The 25,247-nt window shown below is 44.7% G+C and overlaps 1 protein-coding gene across 3 annotated transcripts; it reads left to right on the top strand.

Annotated features, from left to right (window-relative positions):
* Positions 1–10,999: 10,999 nt before the first annotated feature.
* On the top strand, positions 11,000–20,375 carry TMEM100 (transmembrane protein 100). Of its 3 annotated transcripts, XM_034790431.1 has the most exons (3): positions 11,284–11,447; positions 14,086–14,282; positions 18,659–20,375. In XM_034790431.1, the coding sequence occupies exon 3, from the start codon at positions 18,725–18,727 to the stop codon at positions 19,127–19,129; it is 405 nt and encodes a 134-aa protein (XP_034646322.1). In that variant the 5' UTR covers positions 11,284–11,447; positions 14,086–14,282; positions 18,659–18,724; the 3' UTR covers positions 19,130–20,375. The 3 variants fall into 3 exon arrangements, with proteins under 3 accessions (XP_034646321.1, XP_034646322.1, XP_034646320.1); XM_034790430.1 differs by lacking the exons at positions 11,284–11,447; positions 14,086–14,282 and adding an exon at positions 11,000–11,260; XM_034790429.1 differs by lacking the exon at positions 14,086–14,282 and having other exon boundaries at positions 11,285–11,447; positions 18,659–20,374.
* Positions 20,376–25,247: the final 4,872 nt, after the last annotated feature.

The following is a 25,247-nucleotide window of genomic DNA, read 5'->3' as shown; positions in this document are numbered from 1 at the left end:
GCGGGCACCCGCCGCTCGGCTCTTTCCGGGTTCCGGGAGGAGGAAGCGCCGAGCCCCGGGCTTGCAGCGGTGTGAGGCGGTATCGCCTCCCCTCTCCGCCTGTCCTGTGCCCCTGGGGGGCGTATAGAGGGGGCAGCCCTAGACAGGCCTAGAGGGGGCAGTCCCTGCCCATGTAAGGTATATAGGGCTTCCCCCGATGTATATAGGGGAACGCCGCCCTCCAACATACATATGGGACACATCCCCCAAGGTATATAGGGGAACATACCCTCCTCCTGCCAGGCACTTCCTCCAACGTACATATGGGACATTCCCTGCCCATGTGTAGAGGGACTACTTCCCTCAGCATATATAGGGGGGCACTCCTGTATCTAGGGAATATTAGCTGTTCCTCCATCCAATGTATTGTGGAGCCGTCTCTTCCTCCCTGCCATATAGGGTCCTGCCCCCTCCCCTCCCAACCCCATGTATAACACTTGTGGCACCTTAGAGACTAAGTGTCAGAAGGGTAGCCGTGTTAGTCTGAATCTGTAAAAAGCAACAGAGGGTCCTGTGGCACCTTTGAGACTAACAGAAGTATTGGGAGCATCTGAAGAAGTGAGGTTCTTACCCACGAAAGCTTATGCTCCCAATACTTCTGTTAGTCTCAAAGGTGCCACAGGACCCTCTGTTGCTTCTTAGAGACTAACAAATTTATTTGAGCCTCTGAAACATGTATAACGCTGCCACCCCACATATATAGGAGCAATCTCCCTCATGGGCCATTTGTATGGGCAGGGCCGGCTCCAGGCACCAGCCAAGCAAGCTGGTGCTTGGGGCGGCAGATTCTACGGGGCGGCATTCCGCCCAATCCTAGGGCGGCACGGCGGCTTTTTTTGTTTGCTTGGTTTTTTTGTTTGTTCGCCAATCCGGCCGCCCTGTAGGGGGCGGCGGCGCGGAGGAGGGGAGCACCCTGCTGGGAGCGGGAGCAGCCAGGTCTGTAGCAAGCCCGGCAGGGCAGCCCGCATCCTTCCCTCCCCGCCGACCGGAGCAGCGCGGAGCTGTCCCGGCAGGCGGTGCAGCGGTCGGGGCCGCGGGGCGAATGCCCCGCTGAAGCCCTGGCCGTCCCCCTTCTCTCTCTCCCCCCGCTCCCTCTCCCTGTTGTACGACTCTACAGCTGTCACGGCTCCAGCACCCTCACGAAAAAAGAGATCTTTGTCTCACAAGGTTATTCCAGCAAGCAAAACTTTTAAATAAACTTGCAGTTTACATCTGTGGCCATGTGGGGTGGTGATTATAAGTAAACATGGGTGCAAGCACTTCTGAAAGGAGCTGATATACTCTACTGGGTTAAGTTCCGTTCACTTTTATAAAATTATTTATTATTTGTATTGCACTAGTGCCTAGAAGCTCCAGTCATGGGTCAGGCCCTACTGTGGTAGGTGCTGTTCAGAGAGGAGTTTATTTTCTTAATGTTACAACAAGAAAGAAATCCATCTGCAAAGAACTAACTAATTAAAAACAGTGGGTCACTATTATGTGGGTTGTGGATGGGGTTTCAATAGTGCCTAACTGATTTAGGAGCACAGATCCCATTGACTTGGAACTTATGCTCCTAATGCAGTGTCTACATTTGCACAGTGTGGATCTCAGAACATTGACATTGTCTTAGTGCCACTCAGGGAAGTGATGTCATTGCGTCGCTGTAACGAGGCACTTACATCGGTGGGAGACAAATTTAAGTGTAGACTGCACACATGGCAGCTTACATCAACATAACTTTGTAGTGTAGACCAGGCCTAAGTCACTAAAATGTGCTTGAAAATCCCACCTAATATTCACAATGTAAATTACCTGATTAAAAATCACAATGTGATGGATTCATGGGACCCAATCCTGCTCCCAGTGAAGTAAATGGAAATCTGCCACTGACTTCAGTGGCATGGAACGGAACCGAACCAATAACTTGGAGATGAGAAGAGCCTCCTCCATCAGGAACTCATATGAGGACAAAACCCGACAAGATTGAAAACATGAGCAAACACAACCCTTGATCTTTTCCAGATAAATTTCGGTGTTGTTTGTCTTGTACACCATTTCCATAGCCGGGAGAAAACTATCAGCTACTTTGTGTTTTCCTGTGTCAGTCTGGCACTGATGCATCTTGAGAAATTCATGACAATAAATAAAGATTTGGGATTTTACTGGATTCAATTATTAAGCATTCATTTACATACCATCTTCAATTCTGTTGTATTCAATTCGTACAAAAAGTCTGGAAAAGTGTTGTATGGCCCTAAACACTCATCATACCTACAGTATGTATGTTGGTATCTACATATACAAAGTAGAGTCTTTAGGAATTAAAATCTATTGTTGCTATTGTATTGCATGAACAATAAGCCTTTCTTACATAACCCCATGGCCTTTCTAGCTGATCATGCGCCATACTGAGGGCTACATCGTCATAGGTTTGATATGGACAATTTTGTGAAGTGCTGCACACTCTCAATTCCTATTGAAGTCAAGGGGAATTCTGAGTGCTCACCATTTCTCAGGAACATTCCCCTTGTTTGCAGACTGGGACCCTCGATTTTTTTTATGTCCACCCAGTAAGACGCTGGGGAGTCCTGATAATGGTTAGCTTTGGGTTGTCCTGTGTGAGGGAATGGATCAGTCTTATACATTCACCATCCCTTCTGTGACCATGTCAATCCCTTTTAGGTTTAGGAGACTTTAATAGATAGCTGCTCCCTCCATTTGCCTCTTTAGGGTGGCCTTCTTATATACATAGGAATGGAGAAATGCAGATGAGCTATGGAAACTTTCATCTCTAAGTCACCAGTTTGAATCTAACCCATACTGGTATTTCCTGACACATGTTACCACCTGATTGTTCTTTGGTGGCTTCTGTAAAATGAACTGCTGGCCTCAGTCCCATTGGTAGAAAACATGACCAAAAAAAAAAAAAAAATCAGCAATAAATGATACCCTTGCTTGCAGTCCCCGCAAAGAGGTAAAGATTTTAATGGAATCTGAGACTGAATTATCCTCTCAACCCTAGAGACAGTTGGTCTGCACAGGGTTGAGGCATGTTGTTGGGACAGTTCAGGAAGGGACCATACTTCACGGCTGTCTGTGCTGTCCCTACAATATTCTATGACTAAATTGAGGGTGTTGGGTTCAAATTTTAAAGAGTAACTAGTGATTAGGGACATGTTTGGGGAGGGGGGGTTCAATTTTTGGATGCCCAAATTGAGACACCTTAAAAGGGCCTGATTTTCAGAAACTGCCGAGCACCCAGCCACTGTAAATCAGCTCCAGTAGGGAATCCAAAACCCGCGGCACCCCAAGTGACTAGTCACTACTGCAAATCTTGGCAAAGTTCTTATTCCCCCGTTCTGGCACCTTTCATGAGCAACACATTCACTAAATCAATTGAATAGGAGAGGGAGTGGGTTTAAAATTTGTGTATATTGCAAATCTACATCATACTCAGAAACAGTAAATATACGGTTCCCATACATAGCCATTTAATCGTTTATAATAATAAGCAAATGTTTGTAAAGATAAAAGAAAATGGGGTTTATTGTGCTGTGAAAAGCGGAGCCGTTTCTGGATCCATTAGCAGGTTGATTGATAGACAGTACCATCCACTGAAACGTGTGAGATTCCCATGTACAAGAGTTTGGGGCCTGGTTGGAACTTTGGGGGTGTTTTTTCAGGACTTTTATAGAAAATAGTTTTGTGGACTCTTTTATGACTTCTTGCAAATTACCATAAAGACCAAAGTCCTGCAGAAAAGTCAGTAGTGCGGCCTTCCCCACACTGGCTACACCCTGCTCCCAAGGTACCTCTTCTAAGAGTGAATGGGTCATTTAGTCACCACGGCCCATTCAGTCACTACCTTCTCTGCTGGGATTGTCATCAAGAGAAGCGAGTAGTGGCAGAGGTGATGCAGATGCCTATCCACTAAGTATTGGATTGAGACCATGTCCATTTCACATAGACAGAGAGGTCACCTAAATTTAAGCACCTGAGCATGCAGAAAGCCAGCAGAAAGCTTTTGTACCAGTTAAGCCCTCAAAATAGGTTTTAAGTGGAATTTAAGTGATGCATAATACTACACAGGCGTGAATATCATCCTAAATCCATATTTAAGTATCTAACTTCAGTGGGGTTCCACATAGATATAGCGATCCTCCTGCATAGAGCTCAGTGCAGAATCAGGACCTGACCTGCACTCTAGATCTAACTGACTAGCTGCTGCCTCTTATTACTAATATATCTGTCTCTACTGGAGGCTTTAATTTTCTGAACTGCATGTGTAGGGGTTTCTCTCTTTCACCATGGGCACTAATTTGTGACAGGTGCTTTTTCAAAGACTCTAAAGAAAATAATGTCCACTTCCTGTGTGCTTCCCTTATTGGGTAAATAAACAGGAGCCTATGAGGAGCAAGCCGCTTGATGGAGAGGAGGGTCACTTAAAAAGTTAGGGCAAGGAAAGAAAGGATTAAAAGTATTCTCTCTTTGCCAAAGCCATATAGCCAAAAGCTAAACAAGTCGATTTAGATCTTGATTTGGTTTGGCAGATGCTTCTCTTTCCCGCTGCAAATCCTATAACCATCAAAGACTTTGAAATGGATGGAGAAAGATTTCTAAACGTTTCCTTTAGCATGTGATAGGGTTCTGAACAAACATATGTGAAGCCCTGTGTTCTGCTAAAACAATTCTTTCTGCTCTAAAAGGCTTTCCTTGTGTTGAGCATTTGACTGTTTATATAGTCAACACATATTAAGTACAGGAAAAGTCTCCTTTGGAACTATAGAAAGTGTGCCTGTTTGTTCTGACAGATCCTGTCTGGGGTTGTGTTCACCAGAGGAACTACAGGAGAAAGCCATAATGGGAACCAATGGGTGGAAGTTAAAGCCAGACATATTCAAATTAGAAATAAGGCACATATTTTTAACAGTGTGGATTGACTAACCATTAGGATGAACTACCAGGGAAGTGCTGGATTCTACAAATCAAGACTAGATACCTTTAGCCAAACACAAGTTATTGAGATCAACACAGGAGTAATCTAATGAAATTCTGTAGCCTGTGTTATACAAGAGATCAGACTAAAAGATATAATTGTCCCTTCTGGCCTTAAATCTATGAATCTATGGGCAGGTCTTCCCTACCCGCCGGATCGGTGGGTAGTGATCGATCTATCGGGGGTCGATTTATCGCGTCTAGTGTAGACGTGATAAAATCGATCGCGCTCCCCATCGACTCTGGAACTCCAGCTCGTGAGAGGCGGAAACAGAGTCGATGGGGGAGCAGCAGCGGTCGACTCGCCGCCGTCCTCACGGCCTGGTAAGTCAACCTAAGATATGCCGACTTCAGCTATGCTATTCGCGTAGGTGAAGTTGCGTATCTTAGGTCGACCCCCCCAGCTAGTGTAGACCTGGGCTATGTATCAATAGCCCTTTCTACTGCTCTCACACACCACCAAAATGCTGTTACTTAGCACACAGGATTTCTACAGCAGAGTTTCTGTTGGCCTCTAGGAACATAGGAACAGCCAGAGTTTATTGATTTAGTCTTTGACAGTGGCCAGATGCTTCAGAGAAAAATGTTAAACCTCTATTATAGACAATTTTGTAATATAATGTCTGTCGGGGAAGTTTCTTCCTTAATCCAGGTAATTAGTGATTGGATTATGTCCTGAAGAAGCGTGAGTATAACATCCCTCGCACATTTTTATCATTTAGTGTTAACTATAGGGACCAATCTTATTATTCATATTGGATAGGGCAGCAGCCTGGGAGCTAAAATACGTGGGTTCTATTCCCAGATCTGTCACTGACCTGCTGTGAGACCTTGGGCAACTCACTTCACCTCCTTGTGCCGCTGTTCCCTTCCCACTTTTTGTCTGTCTTGTAAACTCTTCAGGCCGGGCGCTGTCTCTTACTATGTGGCTTTGTTTGTTTGTTTGTTTTTTTACAGCAATGGCACGGTGAGGCCCTAATCTCACCTGAAACCTCTAGGCTGTACTGTAGTACAATAAAATAATTTACACCAGCATAGCAAATGCACTGAAATCATGTCATCTGCATGTTTGTCATAATACTTGTACTCAATTAAGGCCACCAACTGGAGAGCTGCAATGGACGTGAAAGAGTCAGAATGTTCTGCAACCTATTTCTACACGGTTTTGGATTTAGCATCTGGTAGCACACATGTAGCCCTGGCTAACTAAAGGCAAATGTACACACAAGGAATGCAGCTCTTCCAAGGTGAATTTATGTAATTATAAAAGTAGTTGGACATAAGAATAATCACGGGCAGTTCCAGATGAAGGGCCCTGTGCTTCCCAGCACATCAAGAGGCACAAGTGAAAGTCAAAAAAGGCCGAAATGAATGCCCCAGTCCTGCAAAGCACGTGTGTACATTGAAGTCCATGGAATACCTCATCTAAGGGAGATGAAGAAAAGCCCTTAACATATTGCTGTCATCCCAGGGTGCATCCTTTTATAATTAGCAGCTCATCAATTTCATTGTTGGTGTGATGACATATAAAATAGGTGGTTCATGCAGACATTAATGAACAAGGCCAGATTCTCAACAGGTGCAAACTGATGTAGCGGCTGTAACTTCAGTGGAGCTCTGCGGATTTGTCCCACGTGAGGATCCAGCCCATAATATTAAATGACTTTATAAATCACTACTTTTCCATCCCACAACACTCACATTCAACAGCAGCATAAGGACACTGTAAAACATATTTAAATACATTAAAAATCAAAGATCAGTCTCCAAAAGTTCCAGAAAGCAAAATCAACTGGGGCAGAGGAGGGTGCAGACCCACAAAAGGAAAAAAGCAGCGGAGGGTGGGGACAAGGGAAGAAGAGGTAATTGAATATGGAGCCTATAATGGTCATATTTTGCTAGATAAATTAATCACTTTCTGCTTTGTTGTGACCCAGAGCCTGGGAGGCTGTTAATATGCAGTCAGAAGCTCAAAGGCAGCTGCTAAGCATAGCAAGTGCGTCATTTAATAAGTGGAGCAACAGTGTTGCTCAATTTAGGGGTACCTCCCTCTGCTTTTTCAAAAGCCCATGAGAGTTTGCACTGGGAGGACTTCAAACACTCATGCATGATGTTTCCTCGCCTGTTGTTCCAGCAACAGCGGGCTGCACCTCCCCAAAGCAGCTGTGTAAGCGCAAAGGTAGTCCAGACAGGGGCTTGTCATTTCCCAGCCATTTCATTTCTAATCCCCTCTAGTTTCCTCCCAGCCACTTCAGAGACAGCCTAGGCTGAAGTCATCTTCTGGAATAGTGTGGAGAGGAGTTGTCCATGAACAATTCAGTCTGCTGTTGGTGTGGTTCCGCAGTAACCCTGGCTACCAGAATGGGAGCCTACCTCCTTCCTCCAGTGACCTGGTCATAGATGTGACTATGTTTTTCTGATTCAGCTGGTCTCCCCTTGTCTAATAATAATAATAATATAGGAATGGCTGCACCAGGCATTTACTTAATACCTTCCATCCAAAGATCAGTGAGGTTGGTAAGTATCTGTGACGGGCTGGATCACAGAAACCCCCTTGGGGCTGCCAACTGATGTGCCAAGACTACTTCTGCCCCTGATTTCCTGCCCTGGCAATTTAGGACTTCAGTGCCCTGCCTGGTTTGAGCCAGACCCACTAGCCTGCTGCAAACCCAGCCCCAGGTCTGAACCACGTCCCCTAACAGCTGTAGGCTTAACTGAAAGCAACTTACAGAAGTGTTCCTGTCTTTAACACTCAGATGTCCAACTCCCAATGGGGTCCAAACCCCAAATAAATCCATTTTACTCTGTATAAAGCTTATACAGGGTAAACTCATAAATTGTTCACCTTCTATAATACTGATAGAGAGATATGCACAGCTGTTTGCCTCCCTCCCCCAGATATTAATACATACTCTGGGTTAATTAAGAAGTAAAAAGTGATTTTATTAAATACAGAAAGTAGGATCTAAGTGGTTCCAAGTAGTAACAGACAGAACAAAGTGAATTACCAAGTAAAATAAAATAGAACACGCAAGTCTATGTCTAAGAAACTGAATACAGATAAAAACCTCACCCAGTAAGCTTCCTTTTACAGACTAGTCTCCTTCTAGTCTGGGTCCAGCAATCACTCACACCCCCTATGGTTACTGTCCTTTGTTCTAGTTTCTTTCAGATATCCTTGGAGGTGGAGAGGCTATCTCTTTAGCCAGCTGAAGACAAAATGCAGGGGTCTCCCACAGGCTTAAATAGACTTTCTCTTGTGGGAGGAGACCCCCTCCTCTCTCCTATGCAAAGTCCAGCTCCAAGATGGAGTTTTGGAGTCACATGGGCAAGTCACATGTCCAGGGCCGGCGCAATCCATTAGGCGACCTAGGCGGTCACCTAGGGCGCTACAATTGGGGGGGGCGGCGACCGCGGCGGTATTTTGGCGGCGGGACCTTCCGCCGCCTCTGTGGGGGGCGGCATTTCGGGGCGGGACCTTCCGCTGCCTAGGGCGGCAGAAAAGCTGGCAGCACTCCTGCACATGTCCATGCATGACTGAGTTTCTTACCAGCCAAGCCACATACCTGGGAAAACTCCGATGTGGATTAGCATCTTCAAGTTCATTGTTGGCTTAAGTGGTTCTTGATTGGGCATTTAATTTGCACTTTCTCAATAGAAATCAAGCAAGTATACAGCCAATATTCCTAACTTTAAGTACAAAAATGATACATGTGTACGAATAGGATTAATAGATTCAGTAGATCATAACAGAGATATGTTACATGGCATATGTAGCATAAAACATATTCTAGTTATGTCATATATACCTTCATAAGCATATTCCATAAAGCCTTACGGGGGGCACCGTTACAGTATCTCACTGGTAGGGAAACTGAGGCACAGAAAGGTGAAGTAACTCACCCAAGGTTGTCCAGTGAATCTCTAGTAGAGTCAGGAATAGAAACCAGGAGTTCTGGCACCAAGTCCTTTATATTAGCCACAAAACCACCTTTCCTTTATATTTACCTACAGTGTTTCCTCCTCTTTATCTCTGTCCCAGTCTCTCCTGTCGCTTTTTATTCTCTGCCATTGTCTCTCTTTCTCTGCCTGACACCTCGTCTTCCTTTCCCCTCCTTCACTGGTCCCCTCTCACTGCAGTCCTTTGCCAGCCCTGCAATTCTCTCTTTGCTCTGTCTCCTTCCCCAAATCTCTGCATCCTAGGTCCTGTTTCCCCACTCATCTCCATCTACCATTGTTCCCTCCTCAGGTCTTAATTCTCTTTACCACATATGCATATGGAACTCCCGTCAGCCCTCCCTATGATGAGCAAAGGGGGTGATGAAAATGTGTGGGGCAACCAGTGCCTACTGTCTCCTTCTCCCCCATCTATAACTCACTGTGATAGTAAGCTGGGAGAAGGGGATGGAGGAAGAGGAAGCAACCTTAGTTGCCAACTCAACCCAAGTAGCCCATTGTCGGTGGGAGGAGAAGCTACAGGGGAAATCTTGCTCACACCAGACAGCCCTGCTAAAGAGGGACACCTCAGGTGAGACGAGTTTTCAGGATGAAATACCTGAGATTTGGAGAAGAGGACAGGGGTCCTGCGATCTGTCAAGGACTCCAGTGACTGTCCTGCAGTCATGTCATCAGGCATTCTACCAGTGACAAGGTTAGGTAGAGCTACCATTGCTTTGTGCTATATTCATACAGGGCTATTAAAGCATTGGCCTAAAATATTAGGGTGAAATACACCCCAGGTCTCATACACTGAGCTCCACTTACATTAGATTCCATTCTGAGGGAGCTGGCCTGTCTTTTGGGGCGGATGAAAGGTGCTGCAAACATAAGCATTGGAAAGGAGTGCTAGACAAAAGGTGAAAATAGCAGACTTCTTGTATAAAGTAATGGCAATTCTCCAGAACACCTCTGGCTTGACTTTGACAGAATGAGACAGAACCCCTGGTGGGATAATTTAAGGGATTGCATCTCCACCACCAGGAAGAAATTAACACAACAGGAAGAGGGTGAAATCCTGGGCCCAGAAAAATTAATGGCAAGATTTCCATTGACTTCACTGGGATCAGGATTTCACCACAGAAAGGGGAGTCAACAGTACATATACATTCTCAGTGACAGAGGCTGATTAAATATATCTGGTGCATTGCTGGTCTATCAAGCATTGATTAAACAGTGCCTTTTAAATGTAAGCTGTGGGTAAACGTAACCACAAAAATCAAACAGACCCTTCACCCAACAATTAAGGCAAATTTTCCCACTTATATCTAAAGTAAACAAAGGAAGCCACAATATTAAAAAACAACTAAATTCTTGATATTATATTAACTGATTGATTGAAGCCTAGACATTCCTTTTAAATGTTTTTATATAAGATTGAGAAACATCCTCAAACTTTATTGCATTAAGAACATAGTTCTCAATCTGATGCAAGCCGCATTCCTTCCAACGTTATTTTTCAGCCAGTTAGGAGCCCCTCTGGATTTCAAAGCGCACTGTGCTCCGGCAGAGCCTTTAAAAAGCCATAAGACACTGATCCTGCAGTGAACTCCATTTGAGCAGACCCCTGCCCCCAAACCCCCCTGTGCCCCATTGAAGTCTATAGGGCTCCGCAGTCCTGCCACTTGCAGCACATTGCAGGATCAGACTGGCCTTACACCACATTTCAATTAACCTTCATACAAGGGGTGTGTGTATGTGGGGGTGTGATTTGATTGTGTCACCCTCTGGATTTGTCAGATATCAGGAGCTGCTGTAAAAGGCACCTGTTTCCCCAGGCTTGTCATACCTAGGTTAATATACGGTGCCCGTCACCATGGTCTCTGAGTGCATTTCAGAGGGTTCCGTGGTGGGGTGGGTGGCTGAGGAGGGAGTATTGTTGTTATTATTTCTATTCCCTTAGCACCCAAGGGCCAGTCTGGGAGCTCCGCAGGGACGGGTGTGCTCAGGCTTGGGCAGGCTGGGGGCTGGATGGCTGAGCCGCTCCCCCCCTGCCCAGCGGAGAGAAGGACGCCAGAAGGGAAACCAACCAAGCAGCTTTCCCAACTCCGGCCCGCCTGCTCCAAACCGGCTCAGCCCTTCCCAGCCCCGCTCCCTTTCGCCGACTTTCCCCCGCTCCCTTAGTGGTCTTCCAGCCTGGCTCAGCACTTTGCTCACACTCCCTTGCGCTGCGATGTGCGTCCCCCTCGCTGCTGTGTGCGCGGTGCAAGCGGCTGGCGGCCCCAGTTCCACTCTGGCCGAGGCGAAGGTAAGCGGCGCGCCCAGGCTCCGGGCTCGGGCACCCAGCGGCAAGTTCGAGCCCGCTGGGCACCGAGCAGGGGGCTTGCTTGCTTGCTTGCTTGCAGAAGCCGGCGGTTGGCTCGGGCGAGTTTCTGGAGGAGAGGGAGCGCCCAGCATGTGCGCTTTGCTGAATGGGACCCAGAGCTGCGGCGAGGGTGAGAGGGGTTTTCTGGGTCTAAAGGGAATCACGAGGGCTGCAGATCTCCCCAGTGCTGGTGCGGGTCGTACAGGGATTAGGGGCACAACGGTTCAGAGGGTAGCAGGACAAACAAAGTCCGCCCGACTGTAATTGACCATGCTCCGCTTGGGAGAGGTGGGTTCGATCCATTCTTCTGCGGTTAACCGAGAACGTGTCTACCTGTTGTAACGTGGCATAGGGTGGGACAAACAAGGGATGCGGGGAGTGAGCCAAAGGAAGGATTTCGTTCTCTAATCAATCCTGGAGTTGTTTAGAGTAATTTCTGAAGAACCCTATTCAATGTCTGTTGGTTTAATCCTTGTTACATTCAATAGGACCTTTCCCCCCTAAAGGTACAACGTGTAGTTGCATATAAGTCTGCTTCTTAACTTTAAGGTGTTGGTATCAGGAATTCATACAACACTCCTGTACTTGGAGAGCGTTGCTTCTTTTCTCTAATAGAGGAAAGAAGAACAGAAGTACTTGTGGCACCTTAGAGACTAACAAATTTATTAGAGCATAAGCTTTCGTGGACTACAGCCCACTTCTTCGGATGCACCTGTCTAATAGAGGAGTGTATGACAGCAAGTGTAAACCTTTTTGTGCCTAGTCATGCCCCGTCTCTTATATTTGACTATAGTCATGACTGTTATTAGTTTACAGTACCTTAGGGGTGCATGGCATGTTGTCAAGTCTCCCTCTTGAAAATTTTTCAATTGCTAAATTGCATACAGTGCAGATTCTTCCCCCGCCCGCCCAAGATTATGGCTGAGAAATGAAAAAGTACAATCAACTTTTTGTAATTCTTGCAGGCAGGAATTTTGTGTAGCAACCAATATCAGCACCCCCATCCACACTGCGATGCAGCCTGCATGTATATTACATGTACCTCTGCTACCTTTTTTTAATCCTGATCCTACAGGCTTACTCCTGTGAGTAAGTGCAAAGTGACTACAATCAGGCCCAGAACATCTATGCAAAAGTCTTATCACCTTCCTCCACTATTGCATAAAAAGCAAAAAGGTGCAAAGGCTGTGGCAGCCGGCACACTCCATCTATTTGCACTTCTCCAATGGTATTTGGCATGGAGCGGACCTCCTGAGAGAGCATCACATTGGAACCTTTCAGAGTTTGAACATGAGACTTGATTTAGAGTTTTCACATCTCAACTTTTCTACTTTGTTTGGGGGGGGGGGAGAAATAAGTTTGCTATGTGGATTCAGTTTTGTGGCGGGGCATTGCAACATATTCAAGGGTAAATGCAGATCACTCACAGACCAGCATATCTATTTCTAAGTATGTCGCAGGCACAATGGTTTGTTTAGCACAAACATCTTAGTTCGAGGTTTTTGAATAGATTTCCTTATAAAATGAATACAGTGGATGGCAAAAACATTTTTTTTAAATAACTACCTACTGTGTACTTTAAGGCAATTCAGAATATTCCCTTCTTTTTCCTGCAGCAGGACTATGCTATAACTAGTTACTTTTTCCCCCTATGAAACATTTATCTAAAGTTCAGCTGGTAACTTTGTTAGGCATCAGGCACAACAACTCATTCAAGAGGATAAGAAAGGAGATCTTATTAGCTTATGTCAGTGATCAGCTAAACGTATTTCAGATACTGTATTCATGGGCGTATTACCTTGAGGATCTGGAGAATAACAGAAGTTATTTGTGTAAATGCACACTTGCATTTATGGGATATTTAAAAATAACTTCAGTTTTATTATTCCATGTACTTATTGTCTTCAATAAGGCCCCGCTGCAGAGTTAAAATGATCCTAACAATTTACTAACTTCTAACCATCATAGAAAAGCAATGGTGAATAAGCCTAGGAACATAAATCTTTGCCGTTTCGTGAGGTAACCCAGCTGCCTGGTAATCTCACAGCTGTTACTGCCGTTGATAACACTTTCTATCACTCTGCCTCTCTCAAAACTGTCCCCCTGAACTGCTGCAGGTTCTGCCTAACCCTGGCTCGGGGTCTGAGCCCTTAGAAATCTTATTTACAAAATTCCAAAAAGAAAATGACAGCCTGATATTAAATACAATGGAACAGTGTTGATCAGACTGGGACACAGGCTTCAGTTTGACTGGATAAAAGGGATGTTTTCAGTGTAATAAAGTTATATTAGAGCAGGGCACTATCAGTAGATCTTTACAAAGGGAGGTCAGTATCATTATCCACAGTTTACATGTAGGGAAACTGAGGCACTGAGCGGTGAAGTGACATACCCAAGGTCACCCAGCAGAAAAGCTGAGCCTAGAACCCACATCTCCTGAGGATGAGGGGTTAAGGGTTGCAATGGGCAGTAGAGATTCAGCCAAATAAGATTCCACTCCCTCCCCTCGAGCTCTTTGGCCGGATGCGTTAATGGAGGAGGCTGTCCTGGGTTCCAATGCTCGTTGATGAAGGCGGCATGCTGTCAGAGGAAAAACACCAGGTCAAAAGCAAGAGGCTGCTGCCGCCAAGGAAATCGGCACTAAAGAGCAGAGGGAGGGAGGTAAAAAGTCCCCCAGCCTGTTCAGAAGCCAGTGTAGAGCAGACCCTTATTTCCTTGCAGGAGCCTTGTTTTGAAGGGCTGATTTTACCCAAACTCTTTTCTTGTAGGAAACCTCCATGCTAGAGCCATATCGTGTCCAATCCATAGTCCAGCAACAACTAACACCTCAAAGCCCTGAGCTGCTCTTTCTGCTGCCTGACTTTGCCTCAAATTGACAGAGGAGGCTTTTTTTAAACCAACTCCCCTGCCCCCCATCCCAGCCACTTACCAAGTGATTTGCTGTGATGGATTTCAGAAGGACATGGTAGGTGCACACAGCTGGATATTGTTTTCAGCTCTTTTAAGTAAATCTCATCTTACTAAAGTAAAACATTCCTCTACCCCTTCTATAGATTTACCTATAGAATAACTACTGTAACACCTTTGCCCAAGTAAAAATAGCTGCTCGGAAAAAAACTGAATACAAAGAAACGTGTATTCACTAAAAGCAAACTAAATGGCACAATCCTGTCGGTACTGTTAGCGTGCCCTTCCTAGACGTTCCTACTTTATAACCCGGGGTGTGTTGCCCAGGTGACGTCAATCAGGATTGACTTCACTTGATCTTCATCAGTTTACACGGGCTGAGGAACTGGCCCTTGCTTTTCCAGGAGTGTGTATGTTTACTACATGCATTTGGAACAGTTTATTTATTTCTCTTCCAGTAACTCAAGGTGGCTTAGCATATTTTTGTAAATGAATATTTGTGCACTTATACTCTAATGTAGAGACGTATCCTGCCCCTTTGAAGTCAAATGGGAGTTTTGCCAAAGAGTTGGCTGGGGTCAGGGTCAGGCTGTAGGTGATTTTTGGTACTTTTTAAGGAGGATTTTATGTTTCATATTGTTCATTTTTGTTGTTTGACACAGAGATTGCGTACTGGGCAGGCAAGTTAGCTTCTTCCTATAATATTTTTAGTATGCATATATTTGTCCTAACTTTGTGACGTTTGAAACTACGCACCAGGGTGATACAATGCTCATTAGGAATGTACATAACAGACTGACGGAAGCAGAGGGACAGGGACGCTAGGTAGTCAGCAACAGGCATTTAAAGGAGAGGTACAATGCATGTTTTGGAAAATAAACAAGTTTATTATGGGCCTGATCCAAAACCCTGTTGAAGTGAATGAGAAATTCCCTGCTGATGTCAGTGGGCTATGGATCAAGTCCAAATGTGCTAAATCATTATTGTGGGAGATGTGGTAAATAATGTCTTTTTATAAAGTCTGGGAAGTTTAAGACGACAGAAATGGCGTTAAAATAACACACAGGTTTTGACCCACTAGCAAAGCTAAAAACCAGCATTCTGAGTGGTGTTCTCCATTGCCCCGCTCCTCCTGTAGTGACTTACAAGGGTACATATTGAATATACATTGGCACCAGTCTGACTCAGTAGCATTTCACGTCTTTACACTGATGTAAGTCACGGCTCACAGGGTAGAGCAACAGAGGATCAGACCCAGGACTTTTTGCTGGCAATTTTTAGTAACACCTAAGACAGTGGTTCTCAAACTTTTGTACTGGTGACCCCTTTCACATAGGAAGCCTTTGAGTGCGACGCCCCCCCCTTATAAATTAAAAACTTTTTTATATATTTAACACCATTATAAATGCTGGAGGCAAAGCGGGGTTTCGGGTGGAGGTTGACAGCTTGCAACCCCCTGAGCGGTCCTGACTCCCAGTTTGAGAACCGCTTACCTCGGAGAATTATAACAGCAAGATTCAAGGGAAAAGTGGGTGTTTCTCCATTCCTTCAGCTTGTCCTTCCAAGCAAATTGGATGTGTGCACTGAACTCCGATGGCCTCCTTTGACAGTCCCAGATGTTGTCTAGTCAGATGCACCTGACTGGTCAGGAAGACTGTGTGGAGGTCCATGGATGTCAATGGGGATCAGTCCAAGCCATGCTCACTGCAGGGCAGAAGGGTGTGCGTGTAAAGTTTTGCCACATGGTCTCAAGAAAGAAAACACACTGTAATCAAAACAGGCGAATCTGATTGTTAACCCACCAAAATTGGCAGGGGGTGCACAGGGACAGGTGTAGGGTCCGAAACTATATGTTCATTAAACGAAGAAGGGGCATGTGTACCCAGGGTATTTGCAGTCTGAAAATGCCTGCGTATATGCAATGCAATTCATTATTAATTGGAGCACACTTTAACTCCAGATTTATCGCAATCTCTGGAGTCCTCTAAGGCTACTTCTGTACTTGAAGCTGCAGGTGTGATTGTGATGTGGGGGTGTGATATATATGTGCTAGCTCCCTTCGAGCTAGTGCACTATGAATAGTATGTAGCCGCCATAGCATGATCAACAGCGAGTGGCAGCCTCATGTGCATAGCCGTGGGATCCAGGCAGGTTTGTCGCTGGGAGGCTGCCAGCCTCGCTGCTGCCCATGCTACTGTTTTTGGCGCACTTGCTCAATGAGAGCTAACGTGAGTGTGTCTACGGGAGCTGGGAATCACACCCCTTTGCTGCAAGTGTAGAAGCAGCCAAAGTGTGCTAAGTTGCAGGCAAGCTGACCGTGTCCCATTAAGGATTGACGTAGTGGTCAGTTGGGCAGTTTAAGAGCTTTAGGCTGGAGTTTTCAAACTTGAGAGACAGCTTATGGTTCAATGCCAAGAGGGGACAGACCCAGCCTCAGTGGGTGAGAAATGTGAGCTGTCAGATCTACAAAACAAGCAGAGATTTGGGGGCTGGGGTGTTGGGAGAGTCTGGATGAAAGGGGAGAGTTGGAATAGTTTAAAATAAAGCAGCCGTTGGTATTTCCCAGCACTTGAATTCCACTGCGCTAGTCACCTTGCACATTACTGCATAGCCGTAGTGTCTAGGAACCCTGAACAAGGATGAGATGACAGCCTTGTTGTGCTAGGTCTCATGCAGATAAAAAACAAGGGCAGTTCCTGCTCCAGAGAGCCCACAGCCCAGGATTTTTCAGCTGAGCCTGTAGGAGTTAGGTGCTCAAATCCCATTTGGTCACCTAATTCCCTTATTTTCTTTTGAAAATCCCAGATGCGTTTAAATATTTGTAAGGCCCTGAGCATGCACCAGTTTACACATCCACTTAATGTTACTCACACAAGCAGTTCTGCTTGTCGTCAGTGGCAGAGCCTAAAAGAAAGAAGGAACTTTCGTTCATTTAAAAAACAAACCAAAAAGTAAAATATTTGACCTGTTGAATGAGAGGTTTTTTCTCTGAACTAGTCATTCATTACATGGACCGCTTCAAACTCATCTTCCAACCCAAGGCTGGGAATTGAAATCGATATTAGAACCGTCAAAATAGGTTTGATCAAAACTGTGCGTTTATACTGTAGATGTATTTAGGTTGAGATTTTCAGTGTTGCCTGGGGATTTGGATGTCCAATTCCCATTAAAAATTGATAGATATTATCACTGTTTACTGACTTCCTGTCTGCATCTAGGTCCTGATTCTGCAAAGTCTTACTTAGCTCAATGGGGCGACTCAGTTATTATTCAGTGTGAGTAAAGGGGGCAGAATCTGGCCCTTCTGTATGCTTGTCATGATTTGCTTTCAAAGAAGCTGTAATAAAATGATTCCGAGAACTAAGACACATGCAGTCTCTCAGGAGGAATGCAAGTTAAATACAGTTATGGAAGTTGCAACACTGTGTTATGAAACTAAATAAATACGTAGTATTGCTTATTTGACATATTCCCTATTGACGGGTGATATCCGTTGAGCTAGAGTCAGCGAGGTGCTATTTATGTATTGAGAAGAAAGATGCAAGAAAAGTACAAAGGATGTGGAATCTAATAACTTATAAACAATTAATAAAGATCAGACTTATTATGGTAAAAAGCTTCCTGGTTTTATTTATATGTATAAATAAAATAATAGAAGGAAGAGCAGATAATTGTTATAAAAATAAAAAACTCAATCTCCCAGGATCAAGCTGTTATCTTACTGTTTGCTAGTTTATATTTTTATTTTAAACTGCCTAGATGCTTTATGTACTTTGGGGGAAAATGCATCAGACCCTCCCCCTTCCTTTAAAGCCCCCAAGCCTTCAAGACTTACTAGTGTACCTAACTTTAAGTAGGTGACTAGCCTCATTGAACTCAGTGGAACTATTCAGAAGCTTAGCGTTAAATGGGTGCTTGAGTCTTTCCAGGATCGGGGCCTAAATGTAGATGCCGTGGTGATCAGCAATGCCTATATATTAAAAATGTGAAGAGACTAGCCAAATTCTACTCTCACACACAAGCAAACTCACTGTGCCAAATTCCACATAAGCAGGTGCAATCCCACTGAGGTCTAAGAAGTCGCACCTATTTTGCACCAGCTCATTGACTAGGTTGTACAGATATAGCTGACAAGATTTGGCCCAAGACCCTTCAGGGCAAGCGTTTGTCTAGCTCTGTGGCTCAGTTCCTTCAAAGACTTATGCATGTGCTTAACTTCAGGCCTGGGAGTAGCCCCCATTTAAAATCAACTCCGGTCCACTGCAGTCAAGAGGAAATACTCACCTGCTGAAAGTTAAGCCCAGACATAAATCTTTGCAGGATCAAAGATGCTGTTTGTGCAGCATCTAGCACAACTGGGACCTTTCTGTGTACCATAAATGTGCGTAATGGTTAAAGACTTGTCAGCTGAATGCTTGCATCTTCTTTCCACAGCGTAAGGCATATTCAGCAGAACCTGGTCAAGCCGAAGAATTTGCCTAGAAAGTTCAGAAGCACAAGATGACAGACGAGCCCATTAAAGAGATTCTGGGAGCTCCAAAGCATCCTGAACCTGTAACGATGGAGAAGAGAAATAACAATGACTGTGTGGTAACCACTGTCCCTTTGGTCAGTGAGTGCCAGCTCACTGCAGCAACCGGAGGAGCGGAGCTGTCCTGTTACCGTTGCACTATCCCCTTTGGCGTGGTCATTCTTATAGCTGGAGTGGTGGTCACCGCCGTGGCGTACAGTTTCAATTCCCATGGCTCAATCATCTCCGTGTTTGGACTGGTCCTCTTGTCATCTGGACTCCTCTTGCTGGCTTCTAGCGCCTTGTGCTGGAAAATCAGGCAACAGCACAAGAAAGCCAAAAGGCGGGAGAGTCAGACAGCGCTTGTGGCAAATCAGAGAAGCTTGTTTGGTTAGAGAGACTACCAGGAAAACATCGAACAGAAGAGAGCTCCCTTGTAAGTCAATTTGACTATTTATTGATAAGTCAGACCGCAGAAGGTTTTTGACTGGATTGGAATGAAAATGGGTTGGATTGAGAGACTCTAGGAGCATCTTTGGAATTGTTAGTATCTGTCTTTTCACAGACTTACAAAAAGTGCTATTTCTTCCAAGACAGAGGGGGGAAAAAAGGTGGATTTTTTTTATTTTTTTTCCCTTCACAGAAAACAAAAATTTGTCATAACTGCAGTCGAGAGAATTAGTCAACACTCAGATACTATTGGAAAGGGAGCCCGGTTAACAAACAAGAAAATAACTTAACCTGATCTGATGTGCCAGAAACCTGCTTAAAAATATTACGCACTGTGAGGTCTGACCAAGGGAGGAGTTGTTGCATTTGAACAGATGACAAAAAAAAAAACCCATGTGGCTAGATTGCCTTTGACTTACGTTGTTCTAGGGAAAAACAAACAAACATGAAAAAAACAACTGTGATTGCTCAATAAGCTGATGTGAGGATGGCAGGTCATTTGGGTTAGTTCCTATGAGTTATCAGTGGTACTTTTTTTAAAAAACCAGTAATATTAAACTTGTTTTACTATTGAATAGAGGTAGGTAGCTATCTGTAATTATATTTGTCCAACGTAAATAACGAGGTATGAGTATAGCTTAAAAAAAAGTGAGTTTTTTGTAAATTAAAGTGGTCAGATTTAGCACTTTTGATGATTTTGATAAAAAAAAAAGATTTAAAATGTACATTTCATTTAAAATAATAAACATTCAGTGCTGCTAGAGCGTTAGAAAGTCTGGCATTTTTCATTGTGATCAGGACAGCTTGTCCTTTCAGCTTCTATCCCAGAGCTTCACGATCTTCTTTTCACAGCATCCCTTTGTAGAGCAATAGTTGTGCTAATAATTTTGAACACAGACTGCCCGTCTCGTCTATACTTACGAAGCCTATGCGTGATCTGAGGAGTTTTCCTTATTTACGTCTTCAGTAAAGATGGAGCTACAGCAAAATTATAAGGCTCAGTCCTACGAAGACTTATGCATGTCAGCAATAGTGTTTGTACTATGACGTCGATGGGGATACTCACATGTTACTCATGTACATAAATATATGCGGGATCAGCCTCATAATTACCACTCTGTTTTGATACATAGGGCACAATCCTGCAGATACTCAATACCAGCTGTAGTGGTCAGCACCACAAGTAGATCCATTGGTGTCATTGGATCTACTCCCAGTAGCAAGCACTGCACCTGGGACTGTTTGTACGATGCGTGGTATTCTATGGTCACTCAGTGCTTAAGGTGCTTGCAAGAGCACTGCTTTATTCGGTGTCTGGTTCCAACTGGCTGTCCATAACAGGAGCGTCACTCAATCCTGCCCGGACTCTGTCTGAGAGGCACAGCCCCTAATACTATGCAGTGAGGCTCAGAACTAAAACAAAATACCCTTTTACATTATCTTGCATTCTTCAGATGCGTGTGGATGTAGAGAGGGGGGAAAAAAGAGGTTTCTATATTTTGTAGTTCTATGGACAACATCTAGAAGAGTTAGGTTAGGGCCGTGATTTAGGAAAGCACCCCTATTCTGTATTGCATTTAAGCACCCATTTAAATGCTGTCCTGAATAGGGTTGGACTTACGCACGAGCTTAAATGCCTTCAAAAATGAGGAAAAAGAAAGATTTGACTGACTACACACAGCGAGTGGACTAAGAAGGTGCCATTTTTACACAGTCCCTTTGGTCAGCCCTCTAACTTTAACTGTTCATCAAGAGATCCAAGGCCTTTGCAAGAAAGGAGATCAAATGCAATCTACTGCTTTAAAAAGCAGCTTGCACCACTGAAAAGACTGAAGCAAAACAGGATTGTAACTGAAGACTACACTGTTTTTACAGCAGTAAGTAAAGACTCTGCAGTCGGTTTTTATTTGGCACGCTGTTCCCTTCTGAGTTAATAGAATATTTTTACAGGCTGTAGCCTTGCAAACAATTTTTTGGTCATTATTCATGGCAGGCAAACACTGGCAACTTAATCACCGATAACTGGCAAGATCTGCCATCAACTACAGGCTCAGGTTACACAAAATCATTTTCTGTTCAAAACTGGGTGGAACACAGACCATTTCTGGTGCATTTGTCCCACTGGCACAGCTCTGTGCTCTGAAATGCTTTATCTTCCAAGGTTGTCTTGCTCCATTGGTTAATTGGGTGGGTTGATCCAGAAGGAAAGCAAAACTAAACATTTTCAAGTGATAGCATGAAAGATAAATGCAGATGACTTTCCATCTAGGACCAACGCGAGAGCCCTGATCCGCATCTTCTCTTGAAGCTAATGGCAGATCTGTTTGCCCGAAAGACAGGTTGCAGTATCAGGCACTTACAGTTCAATGGGCAGAATTTTCATTTTTTTGTGAGACCCAAGTGGCTGAAATGGGCTTGAAAATGGCAACCAGAAGTCAGCTAGGACTGGAGTGTTGGTCAAGACAAAGGCAAACATTGGGAAGGGGAAACGACAGGGTGAGAGGCACTACCAGGGATGGCCCTAGGTGTTTTGAAGGCCAGGGTGGAAAATGTTTTCAGTGCCCTCTCCCTGCCTGACAGCAGCCAAGCAGCACAACAGAATGGCATTGGAGGCCAGGGTGACCACCCTTCTCACCCAGCTCCTGGTCACTTTAATCAACATAATGGGCTAAATTCTGCTAAAATCCCATTAAAGTCATTGGGCTGTAACTGAACAAGTGCCTCAATCTACTTGCTAAAGAGGAGCGAGTTTGTAGGTAGGCCTTTCCCCCTCGAATGCATCTGCACAAGGGCCTGGCATGATCCCATTCCTTCCCACATACCCTCATCTCCCTGCATGCCAGGATGGCTTCATAGATGGGAGCACTGACTACACCTGTTGAACAGGTGCAGTAAGGGGAATCCCTCCCCAGGCACTCTCTGGCCTGGGAGTGATCGTGGCTTGATACCACCCAGGCACTGTGGCTTGAGTGCTTTCTTCCCCTCCTCCCCAGCAGGGCTTATGGTTCTAAACTCCCTAACTTATCTGGGGACTTGTGAAGCGCACGTTGTGTTTTAAATAGAGCAGGCTCTACATGTGGGAGGGGATGTTTGGAGTCAGTATTTGCGTTGCTACACTCCGTGGTTACTTGACACGATAATAAAACTGCTTGCATCAGAGGAAAGCTGACAACACATTTTAGCACTTTCATAGCACCAACTTAATCACGGCAGGAAGCTTTCCTGCTACTGGGAGAACATGTTGCGTCACCAGAACATCTGACACTGGGTGTCCAATGTCAATCACTTTGCTTAAGGTCATTAAAAAATATTAGGGTGTCCCCTTACAATATAAAGCCTTTGCATGAGTGACAATTAACAGGAAACACAGAGCATGCTAAATAACTGAACAGGTGCATTCAAGAAGTGTCTTTCCTGGTTAAAAATGAGAAAAGTGATTTGACATCAGTGCAGTTGGGGGGAGGGGGGGTCTGGTCAAACATCGCTCTAATAGGCCTGCCAAGTGGGTGTCCTGGGAAAGAAAATAATTTTTCTGCCCCTTTTTTGAAAGTGGAGTTTTGTGGATGGCAGTGAAGGGAATGGCTTCATCTGGAGTCTGGGTCACTAGGGTAACTCAGCAGCTTCTTAAGTGAAATCTGGCAAAGCGCAGTTATAGAACTGGTGTGTGAAGAGACCCAGGCCTCTCACCCTCCGCAGCAGAGTTCTTTCAAGGTATAGATGCTCTCTTGGAGACACTACTGTATCAACGAGTGAGCTTGCATGCGGCACACAGGGGATGAAAGAAAATTAGAAATGCAAACTAGGCTAGGACCCGAGACCATACAAGGCCAAATTCAATAGTGTTTAAATGAATGGGGCTGGATGGGGGTAAGTGAGGGCACATTTTGACCATAGGAGTTTATACAGAGGCAGAATTTTCCTGTGTGATCAGCCTGGCAAACCTCTACTGCCTATTCCATTCTCTCCCGTGTGAGTAATTCCCACTGATGTCAATGGGAGATCTGCACCTGCAGGGCGGGAGCAGGCTGCTTGTGCCAGTGTCTGCATTGCTACTACGAGGGGCAGTTAGACCTTAGCCTTTTGGGAGACAATGGTGGACAGCAGAACTCAGCAATCGCTCAGGCAGTGTGAGAAGGTACATAGCGTCATCTGGTGAGAGGAAGTGGATCTAATGCTCTGTAGCATGATTACAGGGAACAGTTTCTTCCCTATTTCTCCTTACTTTGGGCAAGCAAAATGATAGTACCCTGGAAAAACAAGCCCCTTAGTCTGGTCCCATTCAGAAGTGAGACAGAGTTTATCAGGGGATTGGTCCGAGGACTCCTGCCGTTGCCTGGAAGTTCTAGGTTCTGTTCCCTGTTTTATCATGGATGCACTGTATGTGTTTGGCCTAGAGATTAGTGCACCCTTTGCCAAAAGGTGGCTGTTGGTTTTGGGTGCCTCCGTTTTGGGGCAGTTTGAGGTATATGTCGGTAACACACGTTGCACGTCCAAAGATAAAGGCACACAAGCGTGTGACCACTTTTGAAAAGCTTGTCCTCAGCCTCCCTCTAGGCTTGCTACCCATCTGTAAAATGGAGATGATACCTACCCACCACAAGTTGCAATACTCGAATAACTGATGCTGTTGAAAGGGCTGTGAGGGCCCTCTGTGGCAAGGGCTAGGGAAGGCCACAGTGGTGGTGGTATTACTTTCACTATACCAGAAAATGAGGATACCACATTCAAGTAGAGCTGAACTTCTGTGACGAAACCAAATCTGTAATAAGTGAACCCCTACAAACCAGGAAGGTGCAAACACAAAACGCAGCCTATGTGTGACAGAAACATTGCTGAGGTCCATGAGCCCTTTGAGCTAATCAGGATTTGATGTATGGTGTCATGCCAAAGTCATGCAGTCCCCATGGTTTTGCATCAAAACCATTTGAAACGCAACAATTTCCACTGAATTCCACTTGGCATTTTTCATTAGAAATCCAGAACTCAGGGTGCAGCCCCCTTCGGAGATCAACATTAGCTTCTAGATAAAATGCCTTCCCTTCTTGTATGAAAAGACGTTGAATGCAACAGATGCTACTTCAGTTTTGGGTGAGGTTGTGTTGGAGTTAATGCAAATTTTATTGTCTCAACTGCTTGTCTCTCCCTTCCTGAAAGCTCTGGCAGCATCACACAAGAAAAAAGTTGCCTTCACACAGATAGAAAATTATCTAATGGGGAATTGCTCTGGTGCACCAGGCAAACACTATGGGGATCTTTAATAATGTAAAAATCCACGTACAGGAAATTGTGTCTGTAACTACACCCTGTATTGCTAGTGTACACAACGCCTGGAGTCGCCAGGTGATTTGTTATCTTAGGACTTTGCCACTCTAACGGCATTGCCATAAATAAAGCAGCACAACCCCCTATTTGGATGCCGTTACCCTGGTATAAAAGTGCTTATAATACCATAGCTTATTCCGGTTTGGGAGCTGAAATAAACTACACTGGTATAAGATTGCTTTATTCTAGTTTAACGGCATCCACACTAGGGTTTTACAGGTATAACTATATTGGCAAAAATTAATCAATCACATCCCTGAATGTGGACAAATGCACCATGAAATGAATGATATACCTGAGATACATCAATGATATTTTCATCCGCTGGACAGGTGACCTAAACTACCTCAGATTTCCACCACAACTTCAGCAACCACCACCATCTATTAAACTCTCTCTAGAGCATTCCCACAGTAGCATCAACTTCCTGGCCACCACAATCAGCTTCAGCAATGGAACCTTACAGAGGACTATATACAAGAAATCTATGGATCACCACCCCTCCCTTTACAGATCCAGTGACTACCCCAAACACACCAATAAATCTGTTATCTATAGCCAGGCAGTCCGATACCATAGAATATGCTCTGAGGAGAAAGTCCAGGACATACACTTTAATACACAAAACCACCTTCACCAACCAAGGACACTCCACCAGAAAAGTAGATCACATCATAGAATGGGCCACCCGAATAGACCGAGAGAACTTGTTTCAACATGGAAATAAAACTCCCCTCTAGC

The sequence above is a fragment of the Trachemys scripta genome, chromosome 14 (assembly GCF_013100865.1).
Source record: "Trachemys scripta elegans isolate TJP31775 chromosome 14, CAS_Tse_1.0, whole genome shotgun sequence".
Taxonomy (NCBI): Eukaryota; Metazoa; Chordata; order Testudines; family Emydidae; genus Trachemys; species Trachemys scripta.
The sequence above is the reverse complement of the archived record's forward strand: the minus strand, read 5'-3'. Positions and strand labels throughout refer to the sequence as shown.